This window comes from Entelurus aequoreus, linkage group LG13, assembly GCF_033978785.1.
Source record: "Entelurus aequoreus isolate RoL-2023_Sb linkage group LG13, RoL_Eaeq_v1.1, whole genome shotgun sequence".
NCBI lineage: Eukaryota > Metazoa > Chordata > Actinopteri > Syngnathiformes > Syngnathidae > Entelurus > Entelurus aequoreus.
Genome location: NC_084743.1, coordinates 36,895,891 through 36,909,273, shown reverse-complemented (window position 1 = coordinate 36,909,273; position 13,383 = coordinate 36,895,891). Strand labels below are relative to the sequence as shown.

At 45.3% G+C, this 13,383-nt stretch overlaps 1 protein-coding gene across 9 annotated transcripts in view; it reads left to right on the top strand.

Annotated features, from left to right (window-relative positions):
* The window catches only part of LOC133663370 (inactive dipeptidyl peptidase 10-like), a 168,348-nt gene that overhangs the window by 86,928 nt on the left and 68,037 nt on the right, over positions 1-13,383 (top strand). For all 9 annotated transcript variants that reach the window (XR_009828291.1, XR_009828292.1, XR_009828296.1 and 6 more), the window contains exon 10: positions 1,938-2,092. Coding sequence is in view for 4 of the 9 variants with exons in the window: in XM_062067792.1 (XP_061923776.1) it covers positions 1,938-2,092 (155 nt within the window). In the remaining 5 variants the exon portion in view is untranslated. The remainder of the gene's footprint in view (positions 1-1,937; positions 2,093-13,383) is intronic.

Here is a 13,383-nt window from a genome sequence, read left to right as displayed (position 1 = left end):
AGTTTGCCCAACCAGTCTACATGTGCTTTATGGACTTGGACAAGACATTCAATCGTGTCCCTCGAAAAGTATTGTAGGGATTGCTAAGAGGGTATGGGGTATCGCACCGCCTGATTGTGACCGTCCGTTCCCTGTATGATCGTTGTCAGAGCTTGGTCCGCATTGCTGGCAGTAAGTTGGATCCATTTCCAGTGAGGGTTGAACTCCACCAGGGCTGCCTTTTGTCACCGGTTCTGTTAATATCTTTTTTGGACAGAATTTCTGAGGGCAGTCAGGGCGGTGAGGGGATCCGGTTTGGTGGCTGCAGGATTAGGTCTTGGCTTTTTGCAGATGATGTGGTCCTTTTGGCTTCATCTGAACATAATCTTCAGCTCTTACTGGATCGGTTCACAGCCAAGTGCGAAGCCACTGGGATGAGAATCAGCTCCTCCAAGTCCGGTTCATGGTTCACCCGGAAAAGTGCAGAGTGGGGAGGAAATCTTGCTCCATGTGGAGGAGAGTTCAAGTACCTCTGAGTCGTTTTCACGAGTGAGGGAAGAGTGGAGATTGATAGGTGGATTGCTGCGGCGTCTGCAGGGATGTGGACCCTGCATTGATCTGTTGCGATGAAAAAGGAGTTTAGCCGGAAGGCAAAGCTCTCAATTTACCGATCGATCTACGTTCCTATCGTCACCCATGGCCATGCGCTATGGGTTATGACCGAAAGGACACGATCCTGGGTACAAACGGCCGAAATGAGTTTCCTCCGTTGAGTGGCGGGGCTCTGTGTTACAAATAGGGTGAGAAGTTCTGTCAGGTCGGTAGGAGCTCAGAGTAAAGCTGCTTCTCTTCCACATTGAGACAAGTCCGATAAGGTGGTTTGGTGAGGTGTTTATGGCACATCTCACCTGTAGGAGGCCATGGCAAAGACACAGGACACGTTGGGGGGACTATGTCCCCCAGCTGGCCTGGGAACGCCTCGGGATCCCCCGGAAGGAACTGGACGAAGTGGCTGAGGAGAGGGAAGTCTGGGCTTCTCTGCTGAGGCTGCTGCCCCTCTGACCCAACCTTGGATAAGCAGAAGAAGATGGATAGATGGATGAATTAATAATGAATAATTACTGAGTAACTTTATATGTGACCTTTGTCAGATGCTTATAATTAATAATTATTAATGAACAATTATGAGCATTTGACAAAGATCAGTTACGTTTTCATGATGTGTTAAATGTGGTCTTGTAAAATGTGTTATTAGTGAAACATTTTAATACTAAATACAAAAAAGTTAATAGACAATACTTTACATAATAATACTTTGACTTGTTAAGTGGTTTAATCTTAAAAAGGGTGTAGGTATTACACCAGGCATGGCATGTCATGTTTGTGATGTTAGTTTGGTCATATCTCCTTAGTTTAGTGTTCATTTCTGTTCTTATGTTCTCTCCATTGCCATGGACACCCATTTCTTGCACCAGCCTCTGGTTAGTGGTCAGGACGCTTACCCGCTCTTGATCACTAATCAGAGCTTTTTATACATGCCTTGCGCTCCGCTCAGCCTGGCGTGCGGCAGTTTATTTGACTTTACATACTAGTTTTTGTATTTCTTGATTTCCATGCTATAGACTCTACGCATTACTATGCTAAGCTGAAGCTAGCCTCCAGCATCTTATATGTTCCACGCGATACGCTGGTTTGATTTTCATCTTTTACCTTGAGAATAAAACAGCATCATACAGGCACACTGCTTCTTGATGTCCTTCTGCATCAAAAACAATTAAAACAACAACATTGAAGGTGGCAATGAATGGGGTAGAGAGGCCCACACCTTTTAGGGGGCGCAGAATTCCTAGGAACGGCCATGATTAGAATACTACATGTTCATGTAGTTTTCATACATTTACTTACAGTAATGCAATTCACTATTTATCTTCTGACTCCTGTTTGTCTTTGTTTTTCAGAGGAGGTTTTGCACTCTCAGGCAGCTCACTGGTGGTCACCTGACGGCTCAAGCCTGGCCTACCTGACAATTAATGACTCACTGGTGCCAAAGATGGTACTGCCCTCTTATTTGGGCTCACTGTACCCCCGGGGTCAAGAGTATGCGTACCCTAAGGTGAGAATTCACTGTCCACACAATCCAGTATAAACCACAGTAAGGTGGTATTCAGCTTCATTGATTCACTTCAAAGCTATACTAACTTGTGCCTGCTAATTATTATTATTATTAATATGAGTTTTTTTTTAACATAACCATGCTAAGCTATTTTCATTTATATATTTTTTAAATTCAGTCTCTGTTAACCAGAGGTGTGGACTCGAGTCACATGACTTGGACTCGAGTCAGACTCGAGTCATGAATTTGATGACTTTAGACTCGACTTGACAAAATGTAAAGAGACTTGCAACTCGACTTAGACTTTAACATCAATGACTTGTGACTTCACTTGGACTTGAGCCTTTTGACTTGACATGACTTGCTACTTTCCCCAAAACCCAAAGCTTAAAAAGTTATTTGGGAGCGCTCCGTATCTTTCATTTTGTACGTGTCTGTCTGTCTATCAGCGTGTGTGCTGCTTGTCAGCTGGTGTGCTGTCAGTACAACAGCCAATCAAATTAGTTATACGTTGTTTTCATCACACAGCATTCATCCAATCAAATTGCAGGACAACCAATGAACATGAGTTGTCAAACAATGCGGCAGAGAGAAACAATTATGCCAAAGTTGGTTTCGTTCGGGTATAAAAACTACGACTTGGTCAACAAAAAACGAATTGCGTATGCAAATCACGCAGTTCGAATATTACAGACGGAGACGCAACAACTTCCAACTTCGTTCGACATTTGAAGTTGCACAAAGAAGGGTAAGTTTTGAATGTAAGATAACGTTTATTGGCTAAGTAACATGACTTTTATTTGCTGTGTAGTTAAATCAGTGAGGCTGTAAACTCACTGCTAACGTTATAACCATAGACATGTTTTAAGGGTACGCAGCATCGAGCGCTACTGCCTACTGGCGCAGACGAGACGCGGGGCCGCCATCTTGGAGTGTGTTATGTTCAAATAACAGACACAACAGCCTCGCTCAACTTCACAACAGCACTCTCCTTTATTTCAGTCACTTCCTCAAAAGGCCCAGCCCAACTACGGTGGCTTCAAGGTATCAAAAGGCACAACGTAAATAGCCTGAGTAAGACAGTAGAACACATTACCAATAGGCATTCAAGTATAAGAACAGTATTTAAGATTAACTTGAATGAACACAACATTTCCCCTCCTCTCTTAAAACTTCAAGTATGGAAGGTGGCCACAAAGTCCTGAAAACGCTCAGGGCGTGCACGGGCCCTAACAGGCCGAGGCTCAGGAGCAAGGGGGACCGGCAGTGGGGCCGGTGCTGGAGCAGGGCACTGCGCGACCGGCACAGCCTGGGCGAGGGGTGCTGCCACTGGATCGGGCACCGGAGGGCGTGGCCCCAATGCGGGAATGTTCGGTGCCACCCCTGTGACGTGAGGCTGGTGAGGAGGGGCAGGTACCTTGCGCAGGCAGCTAGCGTGCCAGCGGGATCCATCGGTTAACTGAAATGAAGCTGGGCCCAGCTGGCGGCTGACCTGGTATGGAGCAGACCAGAATGTTGACAGTTTGTTGGCGCGGTGGGGCCGGCGCGCTCTGACCCAGTCCGACACTCTGACAGCTGGCCATTTAGCCCTGTGCTTCTGATCGAACCTTTGCTTCATGGAAGTTTGTTGTCCCTTGACGCGAGACTTGACTGCTGCTGAGCATGGTCGCGGGCTCGCGGCCATCGGTGGGCGGAGTCTCGACAGGGGAAGCACAAACTCTCGACCCACCATGAGGCTGGCAGGAGAGACCCCTGTTGTAGAGTGGACAGTCGCCCTGTAGTGGAGGAGGGTCTGATTCAGTGCAGCCTCCAGCGAGTATCCCTCGGACATGTGAGCACGCAGTCCATTCTTCAGTGATTGGTTGTACCTTTCCACCCCCCCGTTTGCCTGGGGGTGGTAGACGGAGGTTCTGATGTGAGTAACACCCTTGCTGGCAAGGTAGGCGGTGAACTCCGAGGACAGGAACTGAGGACCGTTGTCCGTGGTGATGGCTCGGGGTAAACCCCAACGGGAAAACAGGCGGTCCAGGAAGGCGACGACGGCAGCAGAGGTGACCGTTCCCATGGGAGCCACCTCAGGCCACTTGGAATGCAGGTCGTAGACCACCACAAGAAACCTCTGGTGGTGTGGCACATTATGCAGCTCACCACAGATATCAAGCTGGAGATGGTCCCACGGTTTAGTTGGCCAGTCCAGGGGCTGGAGTGGAGGCGAAGCGGGTGGCCCAGTCTTCCCACTGGTGAGGCACGCTGCACAGGAGCGGATGAGTCCCTCCAGGTCTCGATCGATGGCGGGCCACCACACTGTGTCACGGCACCTTTGCTTGGCTTTGACTATGCCAAGGTGACCCTGGTGTGCCATCTGTAAGACACACCCTCTGAGGGCTACTGGGATAACAGCGCAGTGTCCCCGGGCGATGCAGGCCTCACCCCAGCATGACAGTTCGTTCTTCACACGGGAATACGGCTCTAGCTCAGGTGGGACACGGGAAGGCCAACCGTGTCTGATGTAGTCACGCAGCATGGTGAAGACAGGCTCGGCTGCTGAGGCCGTCTCCAAATCACGAAGGGAGACAGTGTCCTTCAATGGTGAGTGGACCAGGTGGACCACGTCTTCTTCGTCCTGCGGGGAGACAGCGGGGCCCTGGGTGGTGGCAGGACGGGACAGGTAGTCTGCCACCACGTTATTCCTGCCAGGGGTGAATTGTAGCTGAAAGTCATACTGCTGCAGACGGTCTGACCATCTGTGAAGACGGAGGGGCCTGTGCCCCACACCAGAGGTAGACATCAGGGTCGTCAGGGCCTGGTGGTCCGTCCGTAAAGTAAAGGACCTTCCGTATAAGTAGAGATGCCAACGCTCACATGCCCATATACAGGCGAGTGCCTCCCGTTCGCCCACTGAATATTTCTGCTCAGTGGGGCTGAGCGCCCGAGAGGCAAACGCTACCGGTCTCTCTACGCCATCATGGATCTGTGACAGAACGGCACCTAGAGCCACTGCGGAAGCATCACAGGTCACGAATGTGGGGCTGTCCAGTTGGAAGTGCGCCAGGATCGGAGACGTGGTGAGGAGCCGCTTCAACTCGTCGAAACCAACCTGGCACTTGGGAGTCCAAGACCATGGTGTCTCCTGCCTGAGCAGCATCCTGAGCGGGGCCGTAATGGAGGAGTACTGAGGCAGGAACCGCATGTAGTAGGCTGTCATCCCCAAAAATGATGCCACCTGGGAGGCCGTCGCAGGAGTGGGGACGTCGATGATGGCATCCACGTTCGACTGGAGAGGCGAGATGCCGTCGGCGGAGACACGGAACCCAACAAAGTCTATGGCGGGTGCAGCGAAAACACACTTCTCTGTGTTCAGCGTGGCATGGTGGCGCTTGAGTGCGGTGAAAACCTGTTCCAGGCGGGCATCGTGTGTGGCAGCATCTGGCCCATGCACCACAATATCATCCAGATACGCCACAGTCCCAGTGCAGCTAGCGAGGATTGTGGACATGATTTTCTGGAAACAACTCGGCGCTGAATTGAGCCCAAAAGGCATCCTCGTGTAGCGGTACAGGCCAGTGTGGGTGATAAACGCTGTCAAGTCCCTACTCTCCTTATGTAAAGGGACTTGTAAATAGCCCTGGCGCAAGTCCAATTTACTGAAAACTCGGGAGCCGTGGAAGTGTGTAGTGAGTTCCTCCGTCGTAGGAAGAGGATATTTGTCAGGCACCACTGCCTTGTTCACTTGGCGGAGGTCGACGCAGACTCTCAGTCCGCCCGACTTCTTCTTGGCGATGACAATGTTGGACACCCATGGGGAAGCGTCGATGGGCTCTATGATTCCACCAGCCTGGAGGCGTTGAAGCTCCTGCGTAACGCCGTCCCGCAAAGCCAGGGGAACACGGCGAAGGGGCTGGACCACGGGAGGCACGCTGTGGTCCAGGAGTGGCTTGTGTGTAAATGAGCTGAGGCAGCCCAGGCCGTTAAACAGCTCCGGCTGGTCGTGTTGCCTCGGAGACGCTACGTGTAGAATCCGCATACCGCTGTTGTCCTGCAGGGTAAAACCCAGGCTAGTGAAGAGGTCGAGGCCCATGATGTTCTCGCCGCGGCGCGTGATGTGGAACGGGAAACGGTCCACAGCTGTAGAGGTGTAGCGAACCGGGAGGTAGAGAAGGCCGACGACATCGATTTTGCTGCGGCCGTAGCCACAGAGGGCAGTGGACGGGGGCTGTAGCTGTCTGTTCGGGAAGAGCAGGTTGCAGGTGTCGACATTCAGTAGTGACACTTTGGCCCCAGTGTCGAGGAGGAGAGGGACACAGCAGTCATCCAGGTAAACAGGGCACCTCGAGAAAGTCGCTGAGTGGGGGCCTACAGTGCGCACAGGCACCGCCGGGTCATGTGACTGTGCATCAGGGTAATCGGCCGGAGCGGACCGGCACCACCTGGCAAAGTGGTTAGGCTTCTGACAACGGCGACAAGTTTGGCCCCTAGCAGGGCAGTCCTGGGCCCTTGTTGCATGGCGGTTGGAGCCACAATTCCCACACCGTCTCTGTTGACGTGTTGGCTGGGGACGCGCTACCTGTATAGCAGCATCAGGGTCTGAGGTTGATAGCTGTTGCACTGACTGTTCAATAACAGGGGTAGGCCTATGAGGCTTATTTTCCGCAATTTTGGCCGCACATTCAGTAGCCGATTCCACTTGTATTGCGATTATTAGTGCGTCATCAAGTGTCAAAGTTGCATCCTTGAGTAACAACTCCTCCTGCACTCTGGGATTAGACGTTTTCTCAATGAGCTGGTCTCGAATGAGTTCATCAGTGAGGTTGCCGAAATTACAGTTCTGTGATAGGGCTCTTAAATCTGCTACATACTGCCTGGCAGACTCACCCGGGCGCTGACATCTTCGTCTGAACTCCAACCGGCGGAGTAGGATATTCTGTGATTTTACAAAATGTCCGCTCAAAGCTGTTATGACTGCATCATAAGTGTCCAGCGTACCGCTGAGAGAATTGAAAATTCTGTTCCCCTCCGCTCCAAGCAGGTGTAGGAGAATGGCGCGCTTCCTCGCGCTAGTGGCATTGTCCAAACCTGTGGCCAAAAGATACGTCTCAAAAGACGATTTCCACTGATTCCAGGGAATGACAGGATCGCCCGGGAGGGGTAGAAACGGGTCCGGAGGTGGCAGGGAGAATATAGGTGTGTCAGCCATCCTCGTTCGCCAAATGTTATGTTCAAATAACAGACACAACAGCCTCGCTCAACTTCACAACAGCACTCTCCTTTATTTCAGTCACTTCCTCAAAAGGCCCAGCCCAACTACGGTGGCTTCAAGGTATCAAAAGGCACAACGTAAATAGCCTGAGTAAGACAGTAGAACACATTACCAATAGGCATTCAAGTATAAGAACAGTATTTAAGATTAACTTGAATGAACACAACAGAGTGGTGATCCGCTCCACTCAGTGCAATTCATTTGTCAGGAGCAATGAACTGTCAGCGCATTTAATTCATTTTACCTCACTGAATACCACTGATTTTCACGCGGTTTTTTGTCATACATGTAGCTATGATAACGGACACATGTTTTGGCAAGTTTTATTATTCATAGTTTGCTTAACAGTAATATAATATTCTTATATGCTATAAGTGACCAGACGTCCGAGATCAAAACTGGGAATATAATCCCAGAGAAGGGGGAAAAACGGTAAGCTATTTTTAAATTGAAGAAACAATATGATTAGGTTATATATACATGCGTATATCCTACATAAACAATGTATGAATACATTAGATATCTATATATCTTAGGGACCTATAGACTGTATCTCTGTTGCTGCAGCAGCAGAGAGTTCATTCTGTCTTGACACTTTGTATTGATATTTTGTATTACATTCTTCCCTTAAATGATCATGTTTACAGTGATTGTTATGTATGTATTTTTTATGTATGTCGCTTTGGATAAAAGCGTCTGCCAAATACTTAAACATATATAAACACCTGAAAGTCTTTATATCAGCTAAAACCACCAATTTGTTTCACTACATTCAGAATAAAACCAAATGCTGTTTTACCCAACAATGTTAGTATTTGAATATTGTTACTTGAAGACTTATTCCTGGTTACAATTATACTGTTAAGAAAGTATTGTCTTATATTTTGCCTAAAATGAGAATGCATCATAATCTGTGGCGGCTGGTGAATTTTGTTTTAGGTGGGGCTGAAAGTTTGTAAACCAAACCCCTGTAGGGGCGTCATCCTCCCCCAGAAGATTTATTTGTGATTTTCACATACAAATATTGAAGATCTTTGCTCCTTCTCAACTCTGTGATAATATTATTTTCATAAAATACAACCAATAGTATGTTAATGTTTGTTTTTGCAAATGTGTTTATTCTGTAAAGGAATGAGTTAAATGTTTAAAATTGTTTAAACTATTAAAATTACTGTTAATAGTGCTATTATGAATTACAATGTCAGCACTATTTTTTTTCCTGCTATTTCAAATGCACTTGTTTTAATAAATAAATACAGCGTTTTAAAAGCATACACAATCTGTGTAAAAATATTAGTCTGTGGTTAAAAGGACTTGAAAGGACTCGAAACTCAAAATGCAGGACTTGGGACTCGACTTGAGACTTTCCAGTCTTGACTTTGGACTTGACTCGGGACTTGCCTGTCTTGACTCGGGACTTGACTCGAGACTTGAGGGCAAAGACTTGAGACTTACTTGTGACTTGCAAAGCAATGACTTGGTCCCACCTCTGCTGTTAACAAATAAAATTACCATAAACATGGCGGCTTGTTTATCAGGGAGGAAACTTACACATTTAAATACATTTGATTTACTACTGAATATACTATACCTTAGTCCATTAAGAAGGCCTACACCTCTCATCCCTGCTGCATCTTGATACTACACAGTTGCTATGACTACCACTGCACACTACTTGTGAATGTCAATGTTGTTCTTGTTTAATTCATGGAAGCACCTCCTTGCTCCCTTTAGAAGAGGGATGGATATTGTGGAAATGTTTCACGCGTATGGAAAGAGTTTTAATGCATTTTATGAGGCAGTTCACACTTCTCATCTCAATGTGCATGTGTCTCAAACGCACACCTCAAATGTCTGTTTGTTTCTTGTATAGACAAGGCAGGAACAACAACATGTAACAATATATCAAATCTTTGTTGCTCAAATCACACAATTGCCATCCGACCGCATAGCTCAGACTTACTTCTGTTACCTGTGTAGTGCTAAGACTTCTGGGTAATTAAAATGTATTTTTCTAGTTTACATGTATGTATATTTTTAATGCTAGTTTACATGTATTTATACATGTATTTTTAGATGTAAACTATAATGCTGACCTGGCAAAGAGGCAGCATTTACATGACAAATATGTTGAAATGTGATGTTTTACATGTACATGTAGGAGTTTTGAGTAATTTCTGAGAATTCCTAATGACAACTTGCTGGGGGCTAAGTATCTAAAACACTAGTTCAAAGCGGTTGCCTGTCAATCTGAAGCTATATGGAGATCAGATTGTGGTGGCAAGAAATACTTCAATGATGAATCAAGCTAAATATGTTCTGGACCAAAAATCAATCCATATTGTCTTCTGTTCACTAGTGTATCCTGTCTGAGTTAATGTGTAGACTAGAGCTGCAGCTATCGAATATTATAGTAATTGAGTATCCTATTGAATATCCCGATCGATTATCATATTTTTGCTTTAAAACAAATTTAAAAAAATAAATAAAATTGTTGGCCTGTCCAGCTTCTCAGGCAAATCATATTGTTGATGTAGATGTCCATATCGGCTGTACAAGTTTACTTTACAAAAGAGAAGTGTGGGATACTTCTCTTGTTTCCTTAATTGTCTTTTGACTTTATTAAATGGATTTATATTATTTGGTGCAGCCTAAGGCCATGTCCACACGAACACAGAGAGTTTCAAAAACACATATTTGGGGTTAAAACAATCTCCATTCACACAAGTGTAGTGTCAAATGTGTCTATGTATACACACAAACGCATACACCTGCTGTCATGCACATTTTGTCCAATCAGAAGCCTGAAAAAAGCATCAATATCTGACTTGGTGGCATTACACCTCCTATTATGTTTATTTTGATCTACTTTAGATGTACAATGACACGTACATTATCTTTAAAACCTGCCTGCACGTACACACAGAGCCCTGGGAACATTATTAAAGAGCGAATGCACGCCTGTGCTGCTGAAACCCAACACTCAGAATTATAACATGTTCAGCAACATGGTGATGTATTACATGCGATTATTTATAAAATCAGCGCGCACTAACGAAACCCTTTTGCATGTTTAAGTGCCTATATAAAGCACATGGACGTGCGTGTACCGCTGCAAAACTGTAGTGGATTTATAAAGCATTTAATCATGGATATTGTGATATTGTACATGTGTAATGAAGTGTATATTGTCTTTAACATCCACTGCAAGGAGGACGCTATTTTTTAGTTGCTTGGTCGCTTTTTACGCGCGAGCACGGTCTTGGCCGGTTCCATCTACAAAAATGGAAGCAAGACACATAAGTTAACTTCATGATTTGTCGTTAAACAAGGACTAAAAACATTAAATAGTGTTGCACCTTTCTTATGACACATAGCAAAAAGTCTTGCTTGTCAAAGTTGTCCCATCAGGTGGAGGTTCCACAGCGATCATATCCAAAACAGCTGACTGTCATTCGCGCTGGCGTGAGTGTCGCAAAGCCCATTTTGATGTGTCTTTTTTTATTAATGTTGAATGCAAATAGCAGCATGTTTACGTTCAAACATGCATTAAGTCATCTTATGATGTGTTTAAAGGCAGCAAGGCAATGTTGTTGAGTTTGGAAGCGACAGCGCACAACCGTGACGTCATCACAAGTCTCCGCTGAGCGGAGAGTTTTTGATCTTTACACTTTGGCCAGCGTTTGTAAAAGTCTGTTTTTAAGGACAAAAGTATGCGTCTGCGTTTGGACAAGAGGCCTAAACGCAGAGATGATTAGGCGTTTATTAAGTATCTGCGTTCGTGTGAAAATGGCCTTAACGAGGCAAAATGCCGTAAAAAAAACTTACGAGTAATCGTTTCAGCTCCAGTGTAGACATATGGGGAAATAACTACAAAAGTATGCTTCATTTAGAATAGAATACAATAGAATAGAATAGAAAGTACTTTATTGATCCCTGGGGGAAATTCAGCACCACAGTTTGCTCACAATAGACAAGAATAATAATAAATAATATAATATATATAATATATTATATATATAATATATAGATAATATAAATATATTCTACATATACTCTACATTTAAGTGCAGTCAAGAAGGAACGTATGAATTATACAGTCTGATGGCTGTTGGTATGAAGGACCTCCTGTGTCGTTCCGTGTTGCATTTTGGGAGTCTGAGCCTTCCACTGAACGTGCTCATTCTCCCCGCAAGGTCCGAGTGTAGTGGGTGGGAGGTGTTGTCCATAATGGCTAGGAGTTTTGCTAGACTTCTCCTCTCTGACACCACTGCCAGAGAGTCTAGCTTCACTCCCACCACGTTACTAATGTTGTTCCAAAAATGGTCAGTTAGAATATTACATTATGTTGGCAGGGGTGGAGAATGGTGTAGTGTAAAATATTGAATAAAATGTTGTGCTGTTATAACTGGCTTTATTTTGACTCTCACATTTCACTTACGGCATGGAAATAATTTACAAGTGGATCGCCTACCACGATATTGCCAATATTTACCCAGAATACACTTGGAGTCCAAGTGTATTCTGAGTAAAATCGTCATCAACCGTCCACCACCTAACTTCATCAGTCCCTTGGAAACAGAGAGTGCGGTGAGACGAACGGTGAGCATTTTCTTGAAGTTAACATGAGTGAAATTACTTATAGTAGACATAAGAGTGGAGTACCAAGGAAAAAGAGAAAAGAGAACTAAGCCAACCTACAAAAACTTGACACATACCGGTATTTTGTTTTCCTCATGGAGATGAACCTGACATGGTTGTTGACAGCGATTCAGGCCAACCAAATGCGGCAACACTGCCAGCATTGGGGAGCCACATTTCCAGGTAGCAATTAAATTCTAACAATTACTGTACTACACTATAATGTATGACTGCGAGTTAGTTGTAAAATGGTTCTTATTGTAGAAGCCCAGTGCCCCATCCGCCTATAGGTTAAAACAATGCCCGTTCTTTCACTCTCAGCTAGTGCCGGTGATGTTAGGGACTCAGCAGTTGCGACTTGCTCCAGGCTAGAGCAAGACCTGGTGCTTGACGAGCAGTCACCCGACTCAACCGCGCTGGACACTGGAAATTAAAACAGCAAGTCTCCTCACGCTGCAGGTGAAACGCAGACCGAGGATGATGAAAACCCTTCTCTGGAGTGGCCAATTTTACTTAAAACATCCAGGAAACCAATATTAAAAGATATATCATTGACACGGCGTGGCAAAGTTGGTAGAGTGGCTGTGCCAGCAATCGGAGTGTTGCTGGTTACTGGGGTTCAATTCCCACCTTCTACCTTCCTAGTCACGTCCGTTGTGTCCTTGGGCAAGACACTTCACCCTTTGCCTCTGATGGCTGCTGGTTAGCGCCTTGCATGGCAGCTCCCTCCATCAGTGTGTGAATGTGTGTGTGAATGGGTAAATGTGGAAATACTGTCAAAGCGCTTTGAGTACCTTGAAGGTAGAAAAGCGCTATACAAGTATAACCCATTTATCATTTATTTATTTAGATGGGCCCATGCAGACCCAAAGATCCATTTCTCACTGATAATGACATTCAGTGTTCTTCGGAAAGTTATTAAAACTCTATCATTAAAGTTGAGATGAAACTTCCCTCAAATTAAACTGCTGTGAGACTTTCTGGATTTTTGCCAAACGAAATGCATAGAAAAAACAGAGTAAGAGACTGGAACCATCTTACTGTCAAACTTGAGAAGCATAAATCCACGCAAATACATCTTGGTGCATGCATAATCCACAAGCAGTGGTAACTCAAAAGCACAATAGAAACTAAAATGGAGAGGAATGTGCTTAATGCAGCCTTGCTTTGGAGACAGGTCATGGAGCGCATTGTAAATGTAACAAATGCTGGCAATTTTTTGTCAATAATCAAGTTATTAGCTCGCTACGACCCTGTTTTTAACAAGCTAATCAACGGACCAGATTACCTTAAATACCTAAATCACTTGATTCAAAATGAGATTATTAACATTTTATCTCAACGTGTAAAATCGGACATGGCAAATACACCAAGGCCTATTTTATTATATTAC